We start from the raw sequence: 14,653 nt of genomic DNA, 5'->3' as shown, positions 1-14,653 counted from the left end.
GTGACTGTATATAAATGATTGACCTGGATCCTTTCTGGACATGGGGTGAATTAATCTACTTTGACATCCTGTCTGTGACCATCTTTTCTGCTCATTGACTAATTATTATTCCCTACGGTGTCACAAATTTGGCCTTCACAGTCAAAGAAAGAGGGTGATATCCATGCACCAGAGAGGCTGCAACTTAGATTAAGCTTAGAGTATATATAAGATGTATAAAGAAAAACAAAACTTTGCAGTGTTAGAAGGAGGAGAAAGCAAGGACAGAAAAATGAGATAAGGCGTCTTTTCAGAGGATGATGTGTTTATCCTAAGACCTCTGTGGATTTATTTTTTATACACATACCAGCTTTGAGGGGAAGATTAATTTCTGTGGATTTCCTGGAAGAAGAAGGTGTCCTGATGAAAGATTAAAAAGAAGAGACAATAGAAACAATATAGGGAAGGGGATTATGGCAGTAAAAAGACAGTGTGGAAAGGCAGGAGGGTGATAAGGGGCTTGCCTGTGCTGCTCAAAAGGGTCTAGTCTTGGATCTGTGTGTGATCTCTTTCTTTCATTCCTCCAGGTTGTCACCAAACGGGCTTATATGGCTGTGGGATCCCTTACCATTAATGAGGAGCGTTCAGAAGTGGTGGATTTCTCTGTGCCCTTCATTGAGACGGGAATCAGTGTCATGGTGTCACGTAGCAATGGAACTGTCTCACCTTCTGCCTTCTTAGGTATCATTTTAATCTAAAATTAAAACTTCACCCTACGTTCATCAAAAATTAGGTGAAGGTTGCTTGTGACTCTTAGCCTGAAAGTCCCTTTTTGGGAATACCTGTGGGACAGGTATATAAAAATAAACTATAATGTTTTAGTTCAAAATCCCAAGCAAGCAAAATCCAGGCAAATGCAAACACTTACTACCTAGAAGTTCCAAGGCATTTCTCAATAATTATTACGCCTAATTCTATCAGAGAATCGTCTCATTCAGAGTTGCCATCTACACTACAGCACATAGTTTCCCAGTGACTAAACTAAAAGCATGTTCAAAGCCAGAAGAAAATTGATCCAAGCCTTATGCTTGGTATGCCATTGTACTTAGTGATAATAATTAGCAAGGAAATGTTGCATCTTTAGAGACATCCTTTGTAAAGAAATTATTAACTTGATCCTCCCTTGACAGAGCAACTGAAGAAAGTTAAAGATCTAACAGAGCTTTTGAAAAACAGTTGTGTCATCAGTTCTTTGCGAAGCTAATGCCATGCCTTCTAATAAAATGGTTTCTAATGTCCTTTGGTAATGCAGACAATCAGAGAATGCAGAAATGATACTGCATTTTCCCAAGGCATCCATGCCTTCTTAGAATCTACTATTTGGCTTTATAAAATGCTTTATGATGCAGCAAACACACTACATGAGTTATATAATTACTGTCTGCTCTGTGCCAGAATCCTGCATTTACAAACAGAAGTAACTTTATATGGGTGAAGAATTTTTTACAAACCTCTTTAACTAGGAGTTTCATTACTGCTCACTCTTCAGTAGTTTTCACCTTTAGCCAAGTCCACCGATATGGACAGGGTATGTAAAAGCAGCAGTAAAAATAACTCAATTTTTTAAATTGCAAATAAATTGAGGTTCCAATATTGGTTGTAGTCTGGAGCAAAGTTCTAAGTTTCTCTGATCTGATTCAGTCCCATCTTCATCAGTTCAGGCTTGGAGAAGGAGAAGACCTGCAAGGGATTAAATACTTGCAAAATATGAATAATAACATTTCTAGAATAAGCCAGTATTCCTGTTGCTACAGGAATGGAATAGTTGAAAAACTATAATCATTATCACTGAACCTCGGAAATTTGGAGATGCTCTTTGGCTCAATAGCCTCTTCAAAGTTTAGATGCTCGTCTGAGCCTTTGCCAGTTCTGTCTGATTTTCCTCACTCTCTCCAGATGGTGCTGGAGGACTTCCTGGGAACAATCTTTAATCAATGCATTTTATCAATGCATGTCACAGTGGCTGCATGTAGTTCCAGATGGAGCCATGTGTCACAAATGTAGCAGTCAGAATGAATGCAGTCATTACAGAAAAAGAAACTACTCTTCTTCCAGTTCAAGGAGTTTTCCAGACCTATGTCAAAGGTTTCACAGTAATTTCTTTTTTTAAAATCGTTTTTTTACCTAACCCATTTTGCCCCATTCTCACTAGGATGCTATAGAGGGCAAAGGAGGTGAAGAAGGAGTGAGGTGGCTGTAGTGTATCTGACCTTTCACCATGACTTTCTCTTCCTCTCCAGAGCCATTCAGTGCTGACGTATGGGTGATGATGTTTGTGATGCTGCTTATAATTTCTGCAGTGGCTGTCTTCGTCTTTGAGTACTTCAGCCCTGTGGGCTATAATCGGTGCCTTGCTGATGGCAGAGGTAAGGGGATTCATTTCCTACTGTGATCCTCTCTCATTTCTAATCCTGGTTCCTTCATCAGTGGTGTTTTCTTTGCCTAAAACATGATATGGATCTAGTCCGCTCCAATTTGTGCATTCTGACTAAAGAGGGCAGAGAGAAAGGCGGAAAAAATGACTGAAGAGAACAGATGTGTATAATGAATAATTTGCTTGGCTCAGGAGACTGAGCTGTGGTGCCTTTCATCTCTAAAGCACGCACTAGCTCCAGTTCATTTCTCATTGAGGGGAAATGGATTCTTGTAGCTGGTGCTGACAGTGCCTGTGGTTCTGCTCTCTCTAAGGCAGAGGGCTCTGCATTGTCAGTCTGCCCTTCAGTACTGCATCTCACTTGAGAGCAAGCCGCTCTGTTGGCCTCCCCAGCATAGTTTCATATTCTCCAGATTCCACATCTGTCACCTGGGCATATCCCTCCCCCAGCTGGCCCTCTGGCTTATCAAAACCAACTGAGAAAGTGAGAAGCTCATTTTCCTGGGAGTGGGCGAGCCAGTATTTTGTAGAGAAAGCAGGAAATATGGGAACAAGTGAGTGACCCCTCTCTGTGGTTTTGATCTTCAGAAGAAAGCTTGTTGAATTAAAGAAGAGGGCAGATAGACAGCCTGAGAAACAGGGATCTGTTTTGCCTTATTGGCATGAAGATAATTAGCAAGTCAAACCAACTGTCACCTCCTTAGCTTCATCCCCTGATGAATCAGCCCTTCAAACCTTTCTGAGGCCTATTGGTCAGTTCAAAATGTATATAGAGAGAGTTATTGGAAAATGCACTCATTTGCTTACTATCTAGTGCTTTGAATGAATTTATACTATCAGATATGAGGGGGCTGAAGGAAAAAAAAAAGAAATGTTAACAGAGATGCAGACAAAACTGTGGAATATGAGAGCTTCTCTCTTACCATGAAGCTGGGAGGGCCTTAGCACATCCTCTTGCCCACATGGATCTGTGGAGGCAAGTATATGTTAAAACTGTGAGTCATCTGGGAGATATTAATAGAGATGTAGGACAGAAGCTAGGATCAGGTGGGCATGCCCTGGTCCAGCCCCGAAATGAGGCTGTGTGGTTGCTGGGCATTCAGAGTCTGAAAGCTCAAAAGGTCCATGGTTTGGATTGGAGATTCCCATCATTGTGTTGGTTTTTAGCTGACAAGGTAACTGAAAGCAAAGCCATTGCTTGAGAAAGTACTGCAAGTAATCACTGGAGAGATGAAGGCTTTAGGAGAGAACTTCTCAAGGTTTCCTTACACCTTACAGTTCCCACTGATGATTTGCACGGCTTGTACTTCTGTGTCTTAGGACAAGTCCAGACCATGCAATAGTGCATATTACAGAGGTATGTGGCTGATATGTATCACTCATTAAGCAGAGAGGGGTTTAAGACTACCACTCTGGTATGTAAAAAGCCAAGGAATGCCAAACAATGCCATTTTACAGCAACTTTGTTTCTCTGGCACCTACAGGCTCCAGTTTTGCCAGATGATAATTCAGCTTTAAGAGTGGAAAATAAGCCCCTTGCACCTTTCAGTTGCCTTTCAGTTGAAAGCTATACTATTCCTGCTCAGGGTTTTGGAAAATAACTGTCAGAAGACTTCCGTCTTGTTTGCTCCTCTGTTGGAGCCAGCCTTAACCTCAGGCAGTAGCACCAAACTGTACAAGCACAAGTGTACCCAAGGGAATAGATAAGACATGGGAGGCTAGCCCAAAATTTGGGAGAGCCAAGGTGGTACCACTGGAAAAGTGTCAGGCCCTCAAACTGCCAGAGGGCTCCCATCCTAGAGGGATCTTCTCAGTGTCTGAAGTGAGATCCTTGGGGTAGTTCAGGCTGCAATCTCCCTGCGAGTTCCTCTTGTGCTCAGATTGAACAGATTCTGGTTTGGGTTTCAGCTAATGGAACTGGCATATGCCGGGGATCTGAGACCGCTGGGAAACATGCAGGATTTCACAAGTTTTCAAGTGTAGTTCTTCCTCAGCAGACATGGCAATTTGCTTCTGCTCTCAGAAGTAAATATGGGGAAAAAGCACCTTCTTAAACACTGTATCTGTTCCTGGGCTATCCAGGACAAAGCTGCTGATTTTCTTGAAATATGTCAGAGTATTTGCCACTTATATCCCCTTCATAGAAGTAGCACATGGGGAGAGGGAACTGGGTTCATCTCTGGTTTGTGTGTCTTCAATAGACAGGTAATGAAACCCACTTTCAGAGGTAGCTGAAGAGCCTTGTTATCTTCAGATGGTGCTCTTCCTTGCACCCACACAAGCACAGCAAAGTCTATATTTTGTGCCAGTTTATGCTGGAAGTGCAAAGACAACGTTGCTGTTGAACAGCTAGAAAGGATAGAGCTTTTTCTGAGCAAACTCTATTTCTGGTGACAAGACCTGAACCAAAAAGGAATCTTTCAATTTTTAGATCCTCCAGTCAAATAAAAAAAAATCCTTTGCACAAAGTTTCATCAGAAATCTTTGAGACATAATAAATATGGAAGCCTGAGGGCATTTTTAAAAATCACTTTTCAGGGTCACCCTTTGCTTGGATACGTTGTCATGAACATATGTGCAGATGTGGAGATTCATCTCGTATGGGAATAGAAACTGCTTTTATCTGATGCATATGCAAGTAGAAAAGCAAACCACTTGTTCTGAGGTGCTCACCATGGGATCTTGTTTCTCAATCACTCTAGAGCCAGGAGGTCCCTCTTTCACCATTGGCAAAGCTATCTGGTTACTGTGGGGGCTGGTGTTCAACAACTCTGTGCCGGTGCAGAATCCCAAGGGTACTACTAGCAAGATCATGGTGTCTGTGTGGGCCTTCTTTGCTGTCATCTTCCTGGCCAGCTACACTGCCAATCTGGCTGCCTTCATGATCCAAGAGGAATACGTGGACCAGGTGTCTGGCTTAAGTGACAAAAAGGTAATGGATCCACCTGTATCCCAAAAGCAGCCTTTTTCCACAGAAGAGGCTGCTCTATCCTCTCTTCTCTGCTTTTACTGGGGATGTGTCCATTTTTTTTTTCAGTCATAACATTGCTGTAGTCCCTAGTTTAAATAGCACAACTGCTCTTCACTGGTGTTTGGTCACCCTTTTACATGTTCAAAGCACTTCAGGAATGAATGAAGGAAACAGAACTGAACTGTGCTTGCTGGTATGATTCCCAAACCACACCCTGATTGGCAACAAAAATGAATTAATGGAGTTTTGGAGATGATGTGTATAATGGCTGTATCCTCTTTCTTTCAGGACAAAATGATTTGTGTGGGAGCTGTGGCCATTTGGGTAGCAGATATGATCTGTTAATTTATTCTGAGGAATAGTTCTGCCCATGGGGATAAATCAGTGTGACTTTGTCGATTTACCGTTGCCTGTATTTTAAGTTATGCTATCATTTTTTAAAGGCTTATGGAAGCTTAGCACAAGACATTTTTTCCCTGTTCAGAGCGTGCTTCTCTGACTTGTTTACATGCTCTGCATTTTGTTCTTACAGAGCATTTGCTTCTGCTGGGCTCTGCACACTGAGGATTTTGAGGAGATTGTTCATGCATGCAGGGTAGCACTGTCTGGCTTATGAAGGTCTGAAGCTGTGCACATTATTTTTTACTTTGCTACAAGGTTACTCATAAGCAACTGAGTGCTGTAAGGCTTACTTTCCCATGCTGAATTTATTACTGAATCACTGGGGCTGCTTCAGGGGTCATACCATTGTGGGATAACCCCATAGCAAAAAGCTGCACACACTGCTATTGGAAACAGCAGCAAGAAGTGGACTGTTTGTGTTGGTTTATTGTTGCTGGACTGGTTATAGTTACTGTCTCTTGTGTCCTCCATGATTGGCTAGAAATAAACTGTGGCCAGGACCCCTGTGTATAAAGTATCCTGTGCAGTAGGCTAGAAAATCCAGGCTGGGTTCATTTTTAAGAGATTTTTTTTCCCTTATGTTGTGTTTTCCTGGAATGAAATATGACACAGAATAACACAATCCATGGAGAAGTTCACCTCTTGTTTGTTTTCATTTCAACCTCAGTTTGTTCCATTCTGTCTCCACATTTGCAGTGCACTATGTTGAGGAGAGGGTAAGGGGATGTTTTTTTTACCAAGTGGAGGTTGTCAAGGGTGTGGGAAGCTGGCTTAAGTATTTTTCTGAGTTACCTTGTGGAGAATCCTTAGAAACTGTGGTCTCCCTCTGACTGAAGGGTGCTGTTTCAAACTAGTCAGCCCTAAAAAAGTTAATATTAGTTTGTCATCATTAGCTTTTCAACTAGCTTTTCAACTGTTTGGGGTAGTTCATACCTATGAGCTATTGTTTCAGGCTGTGCTTAGGCTCATAGAGCGCAATTCTTTCATTCTCATGTTTTTCAAGGTATTCTTTGTACCTGCGGAGATATGTGTATGAAATATCAATTGAAAGTGATAACTCCTGGAGCTTCGTAGAGTCTTGGATATAGGTCTTTGGGCCTATTTTGGTGGCTGTCACTGAAGGATCTCCTGTGTGTATTGGATTGGGGTCATTTTCATCCTCTTATTTGCTGACATGCCAGTGTTTGCTTTTGCTATCATAAAGCATATGTGATGTGTTTCCTTGGGAAGAGAAAGGTTCAGATTGTTGGGTATGCATCAAACATGGCAGCTAGTGCAACATTTGGGTAAAATGATAGTGTTCTACTACAGAATCTGGAACCAGATGAAAATTGCCTGGTAAAAATTGAAAGCCAACTGCTGCCTCTGAAAAATACTGGCAGGTAAAAATTGAAAGCCAACTGCTGCTTCTGAAAAATACTGGCAGGTGGAAATAACTCAGTCCAAAAGACTTGATGAAGAAGCTTGATCTACCGGGCTCATGGACTTCTGCTCACTTCAGGTGTGCAGTGGCCCTGCAGAATTGCAGAGCAGCTATCTAGGTGTCCTTTATGCTGTTTCAGGATGCCCAGGTTTGGGAGGAATTCACCCTTCTGAATCTCCTCCTTTTTCACTCTTCCAAAGCCTGCACATTGCTTGCATTTCACTTACCTCCACAGTGTAGTCCTTAAGTGGGGCTCAGACAGTGTTACATCTTCTGTATAGGGCTGGGTTATACCCAGGGGAGAAGGATATGTGCTGTGCTTGTCCTCTGTTTTCCTGCTAGCTTAAATTAATCAGCTCAGACTTCCAAAGGATGCAGTTACTGACTAGTGCCAGGAGACCAAGAAGAAAGCATATGGTTCTCAGGTCTTTTGTCTCCAATGTGAGAACTCATTTCCATGGTAGGACTGAGATATAATCCTCTTGGCCTGCTGCATCAGCTGGGGAGGGCACCTGTATCCAGCAAGAGGACTCATCAGAGGATATAATCCAAACTGATATGTAGAGACTGGTCACTTAAAAGGAAATTGTTCCTCCTTCCCTAGAGTCAGATCTGCTAACAAATGCTTTTATAGCATGACAGTACCTGGGGAAAGTATCACACCAGCACTGTACAGCAGCCAGAATGCCAGATCCCATTACTGTGCCTGGTTGGGGAAAACTTACTAAGGTCAGGCTAGCTATCCTCCTGCAACACCCACCCAGAAGGTCTCCTTGGATGCTGTGGGCCTTGCCCAGGAAGAGCCACTCCAAGAGATGGCCACAGCTGTTGGCCATTGGTTTCTCCAGAAAAATGAGCTGAAATGCTCCAGCCATGTAAGGACTTGGATAGTTTCTTGGCTCTGCCCCAGCATTTTATTTCTGGTGACATGCAAGACAGTGACTAACATCATGTCCCTGCTGTGTGGTGGAGATCCTTGAGCAGGTCTGTCTGAGTTGGACTGGAGCAAGTATCTCTGTGCAGGGGTAGTAGGTGGGATGGAAGGTGGTTGGAGACTTGCTACACTGAGCTTCGTGACCTTTGCTGCTCTTTCCTCTCACCCTGAGGATACACCCTGGTGATGCTCACTCTGCCAGTGCTGCTACCTTCTTTTGCTCAGCTGTCCAGGAAGTGATGCCAGAGGTGACCCAGGAGCCCACCTCACTTTGGCTGTTAGCTCATCCACGTTAACCCTTGCAGCTGCTAAATTGTATTTCAGACTGTTGCTCTTAAAGCTGATTCAGCTGTGGGCAATTTTAGGGAGAAAAGCTCACTCATCCTTGAGAGCAGCACTGGCCCCACAAATCATGTAGGTGAAGTGCTAATCTGATAGGAAATTCCTTTAGCCCTTCGCATGTGATCCCTACACTCTGGTGAGGTGCTGTGTGGCTTGCTGAATTGCCCTCCTCCTGCACAGATGCCGAACCAGCACCGACTGCGTCCGCCTGTCCACATTGCTCAGCCAAGCAGAGAGGCTGGATCTGGTCCTAGAAGTGGTGGAGCTGCGCTGGCATGGGGCAGCTCCTCTGGCACAAAGCTTGGCCTTGCAGCAGCACTAACTAGCCTAGCCAGAGCACTGTGCAAATGCAACCCTGCTGCTTCAGGCTGGGGCTCACGTCGGAGTCCGTCATGGCCCAGGCCCCCTGTGAAAGCCCTGCTGGCAGGATGGCCTGTTGCAGGCTACTGCAGGCAGTGCCTGGATCTGTTTTTTTTCTGACTGTAATTAGGAGATATAACCCAATTTCCAATAATGGGAGAGTTTCAGACACATTAGAGGAACAAGTGCCTGCAGAATTTCAGTCTAACGAAGGCAATAAATACAGGAAAGATTATATAAAATGAACTAATGTGTGAAATAATCTAATAGCTATACATAATTTCCATTCATATACAGTAGTAATAGAATAAAAGCAAATGTGGATGGCCAACAGGGCATTTAAATAAAATAATTTTGAATGCAGTATGTTAATAATAATAAAAAAATAGCATCCATGCCCATAAATTAGTTGAAAATACCAAAGAAGCTAATAAAGTATCAAAATGGTAATTTTGTAATTGACATAAAAAGGAGAGAAATGGATTTCTGCATGTTTGCAAATTAATATAGATTGCTGAAATTTTGTATGTATTTGACTGACTTACTTTCCAAGATGTTAATGAAATGTTGAGACAGAGAGTCTGTTTCTATACAGTGTAGGTCAGCTAATTTTTGTCAATATATATGATTTTTTATGAAAGTTAAGTTTTGGAGTTAAAATTGCCCATTTTAAAAAAAAAAAATATGGTGAGAATGCAGGAAGGCAGAAGGAAATTCTGGCATTTGCCAAATATCTCATTTTGATATACTTAAAATATTTTGTTTGATATTTCTGAAATATTTTTTGCCTTGTCATTTTCTAAAGGCACTACTCATTTAAAACTGGACCTACACTTAAAAAAAAGATGTTTTCTTTAACAAAGGAAAGAGACGAAACGAGATAACCAGAAGACAAAACAACACATTATTCTGAACTGGATGAAACATTTCAGGTTGATACAAAACAAAAATCTCACTGAAAAGCCTGCAAAAAAAAAATCTACTTCATTCCTGCAGTAATTGATGCTTGGCCTTGGAACTGAAAAATGAATTATTTCCCACATTGTACTATGCAGCACATTAAATCTAAATTATACGAGGATCCCAGATATGCAGAACACTTAAGCATGAGCTTAACTTTGGGCTCATGAGTGGTGACATTAAAGTCAATGGGCTATTATTCACATGATTGAAGTTAAATGCTTTTCTGAGCTTGTAGATTTTGTACAATAAATACCTGTTCTGGAGATGGTTAGGAAAAACATAGAACAGGTATATCCATCAGCCACAAATCTTCCAAAGAGACCAAAAGTGGGGTTTACTCTTGCACCTCGTAAGAGCTGTAAGAAGGAAGAGGGTCTGACAGGGTGAACTTGGAGGCAATATAAATCTTCCAGGGTATCATGTATTTACTGTCAGCAAATATTTGTGGTACTTTTATGGATTTCTGCGTGACACAAAATAAGTTTTATGAGGCAGTCTCCGAAAGCAGAATATATGCAGTTTTTTCAACAGCTTCTTATTGTTTGGGAAACCTTTGTGCAGATTATGAGTTAGCTAGATGCAAGTAAGACTGTGCAAGTTTTAATTCTGTCCTCTTTTATATGAATCAGAATCATTCAGACAAAAAGTCCTAGCCTAAGACACTCACTTAAAAAAAAAAAAAAAAAAAAAAGGAGAGAGAAATTAAAAAAAAGAAAAATCCCCCAAACATCAAAACGTATGTCATGGAGTAGAGTTGAATTTCTTTCCACAGAATTTCTCTGGGAGGACATCTAACTGCAAATAGGTAGAACTGTGTTCAGCCTTTTGCTTAAATGTAACCTTTATATATAACATTAGTGGTACTGACTAGTGGTTAATATAACAAACATAGATTCATTATGAAGTACAAAAAATTTAGAGAAATCCTAATTTTTATGCCCTAAAATCTGATGATTTCTCTGTACCTCTTTGTAAATCATCAGTTACTATAGTATGGTCTATACAGAAGTGCTATATAACGCATTATGTATTTTATTTCTTTAAGTAAATATTATAACAAAATCTTCATATTAATAAATAGCTACTAAAATAGATAGCATGTTATATGTTAGTAACATATATCTTACTAATGGTTTATGCTTATTGTATGCATAGATATGATCTCAGAAATTTTTTACAGTTGTAGATGGGTACATGCATTGTAGATTCAGTCATTCTGTATTCTTCAAATTGGCATGAATTTTATGCTTTGCGAGATCCTCAGACCAAACCTCTGTGCTGGTGTGTTAAAATATGATTCAGTAATTTTAAGGCTATAGATGTTTAAAATCAGTGGGTTTTCAAGCATGCTTTTTCTGCCCCCTCCCCCCTTCAGTCCTACTTTCTTTGTCATTCTCCTTTTTTTAAGCTCAATGCTGAGTAGGATAGAACAGCAAGGAGGCTGTGGTACGCTTTAGCCTTGACTCAGTCTCTCAGGATTCTCTCTTCTCTGTCAGTCTGGAGGAATTTAATGACAGTAGAAACTTGTAATGGGACTTCAGGATTAATGGAAATAAAAATGTGTTTTAGTGAGGAACTTAAGCAGGTGAGATACATGGGGAATGGATATGCTAAATAAGACTTAATTCATCCTTGCTGGCAGAGGAGGGAACACAACTCCTTAGGTTTTGCTAGAAGCACAGGTGGGAATTGCTGGAGAAGTGAAGTCTGTTGCAATGTGGCACAGTCCATAGCTTGCAGCTTTTGTATTCCCCTAGCCTCATTGCCTTGGCATTTCCCAGGCCTCAGTCACTCTTTACTGTTCCTTTTCTTCTTTCTTTCAGTCAGTTCTTGGAATTAACCCTTTGAAGACTCTGGGCATGTTTGGTCACTTCTGTGTTAATTGTTTGGCAGTCGGGAAAAGGCTGTCTTCTGAGAGTTACATAATGGGGCGAAGGGAGGAGAGAAGCAAAGGATTGTCCTGTTTTTCGTGTCAGTATAAGTCAGCAGAGAGAGAGGCAATGAATATTTTTATTTATTATTTATATAGTGCCATAAATGTACTTGGCATTCTGCAGTCAAATAAAAGACAATGGCCCTGCCACTAAGAGTTGGCAGTGTGAGAGATGAGAGCTGGCCTCCTTCATCTGAACGATCAGAACTGAAATGCTGGTGGGAAAGGGATGAGAGGATAAGATCTACAGGATTATAAAAAATACAACAACTTTCCCCCAAATTTCATTGCTTTATGCTAGTAGACATTTGAAGTTATATGTGCATATATATATATATATTTGCTACATGGCAGACTGTATGTTCTTAGGCATTTTTACATGACCTGGTGGAAAGGAGTCCTACTTTTCCCTGGCTATTCGATATTCAAGGACAAAGCTTTCCCTGGGTCTTGGTGGCCCAATAGGCTTGCTGGCTTCAGGTGCACCAGTTCTAGTATCCCAAGACTCACAGCTTTTATTCCTCTGCTGTTATCCACTTACAGATGGGGTTTCTGACAGGCAGCTTTCAGCAGGAGGCTAAAGGAATGCCTTATCTCCCACCTTTGGGTTTGAACTGGCATGCCCTGCCTTGATTGCCCTCTTTTTTATATTGCCTCCCTGGATATAATGGTGCTTAAGAAATTACATTGCTAAGATAAATAGGCTTTTCTAATTACTTGAATGCAAATTCTGAGCTCACTGAAGTCTTGGGAGGTTTGCCAGTCATGCACAGGGTTTCACTCTACTGTCTAGTGGTTAGCACCCCGGTACAAGCTGCTGAAACAAGTTGGGTACTCTTAGTAGTCACAAGATAGGAAGCTCTGACCTGCCTTTCTGAATGACGATGGCTGAAAATGTAATTTCTCCCCATTAAACTATATAATCTGAATTTCTCAGAAAGTTTCAGAGTACATAAACTAGCTGTATCATATGCAAACAAAGTGGATTTCAAACTCCTCTGTACTTAGCTACCACCTCACCTCTCAAGGTCCTTTCCATCAGTTAATTTTCTCCCTCTGAATTAACATCTATACTTCCAATGATACTAATGTGAGTGTACTAACAAGCATCTTTCTTACCTCACTAATTTCTGCTCCATGCTTGGCTAGTGTTATTCAGCATGTGCCTTTTGCCCCATTCTGTTTGAAAGGGAAGCTGATTTCCAAGGATGGAATATATGGCACAATTTGATGCTGAGGTAGAAGAATGATCTTTATCCTCTACTCACATGCATGCAAAAGCTATATGTCCTGTACTGCAGCTAATATTCCACAACCTACTTAATTGCAACAGATATGACTGTACTCACCAATACTGTATCTAGTAATATTAGGGATGTGGAAGGAGCTTTCCTGTCTGGCTGGTGAAGCTCAGTGGTTCCACTATAGGTGTTGTTCTCTGGTCAGGCCTGAGGAACACCTAACACGGAGGCTGATGTGAAGCCAATAGCCTGCTAAATGTGCCCTATGGAAGTTTTGGAGCCTTTGTATTAGTGTTGGGTGGAGAGTATATAAAGAGAGGCAGCATAATGTCTACACACTCTCAGCAGGTGAGCAATGCAATCCCTGGAGATGCCTGGTTTGTTGGTAGTGGATGGACTCAGTCTGCATGTTCTGCTTTGATCCTGCAGTGACCCTGTAGGCCTGATGTGTCCATAAAGCCTGGGCCAGGAAAAAGGTGGTGTGGTCCCAGTGAGCCTCTATAGATCTGGCTAAGGAAGATGCTGGAGCCCTGAAATGCCATCTGTTCAAGATGAGACTGCATTGCCTGAGGTTTGCAGTGTTCTGCTCAGACCAGAAGCGGTACAGAGCTGGTCTGCACAGAGCAATCCAGCTTGCAGAGAGGCTGTACAGCCCTACTGTGTGCATCACTCTGGCAATAACCACATGTGATGGCAACCTCTTCCGCCAATTGGATCTCTGCTTTCATCTGAGTTCTTTTACAAGGACAACTATTTTTAAGGTTGCTATTTTTGAACTCCTTTCTTTTGCTTTCCCCTGCCTCCCCACACACACCTCTGTGTGTCCCTAGGTTGCTCTGTTTCCTTCTCTGACCCACACATGTCTGTTTTAACACTAGGCATTTATAGACATTTTCCTTTGTGTTTATGGGTCTGACCTACCTTACATCTTCCTTTAAAAGGGAATTTAATCTAATGCTTTGCCAACTTTGCTCCAGTCAGCTGCATTAATACTGATAACTCCATTCAGACTCATCTAGAATAATTCATGGGTGAAAATGCTACAGAAAGCAAGGCCAGAGAATTGAAATTTCACGGGGTATTTAATAATAAGATTAAACACAAAATGAAGGTTTGAGGGAGCATAGGATACTTTTCTGCCTTCCTAAAGCTGTATTATATATATTAGATTAGATTTTTTTTTTTTAATTTATAAATCAAGGCATATGTTGTTCGATTAGCAAAGACAATATTTTTTTTATTTTTATTTTTATTTTTTTTGCTACTGGAATCTTAGGGTTGATTTCTATATTCAGGCCTGATAATTGGGAATAGTTGATGGGATTCTGTATTCTGTATTCTGAGCTGCAGGGAATCCCAGCTTCCATTGAGGGGGTGGATGGTCGTATCATGAGGAAATGTAAAAGAAGAGAGGAAATGGGAGGTAGGAGAAAAGGAGGATCAGAAAATATTTATTCACAAGGAAATGGCTGTGAGTTCCACCTTGGGAGCAAAAAATATCTTTAATGTCAAAGCTATGTGACTGCAGAGTGGAGAGGGGTACCTTAGGACTGAAGCTTGAGAAGTATCTGTACAATTTTCATGAGTAATAGAAGAATGGGTAGCATAGTCTCTTCAGCCTGCCCTACTGACAGATTCTTGTGCTAGTGTTATGATTTAGGTGTGAAGCAT

At 41.3% G+C, this 14,653-nt stretch overlaps 1 protein-coding gene across 1 annotated transcript in view; it reads left to right on the top strand.

The window, feature by feature from the left end:
* The window catches only part of GRIN2B (glutamate ionotropic receptor NMDA type subunit 2B), a 206,142-nt gene that overhangs the window by 176,142 nt on the left and 15,347 nt on the right, over positions 1-14,653 (top strand). The window contains exons 7-9 of the mRNA XM_062586741.1: positions 567-720; positions 2,280-2,405; positions 5,116-5,345. Of these exons, the coding sequence (XP_062442725.1) occupies positions 567-720; positions 2,280-2,405; positions 5,116-5,345 (510 nt within the window). The remainder of the gene's footprint in view (positions 1-566; positions 721-2,279; positions 2,406-5,115; positions 5,346-14,653) is intronic.

Source organism: Rhea pennata, chromosome 1 (genome assembly GCF_028389875.1).
Source record: "Rhea pennata isolate bPtePen1 chromosome 1, bPtePen1.pri, whole genome shotgun sequence".
NCBI lineage: Eukaryota > Metazoa > Chordata > Aves > Rheiformes > Rheidae > Rhea > Rhea pennata.
The sequence above is the reverse complement of the archived record's forward strand: the minus strand, read 5'-3'. Positions and strand labels throughout refer to the sequence as shown.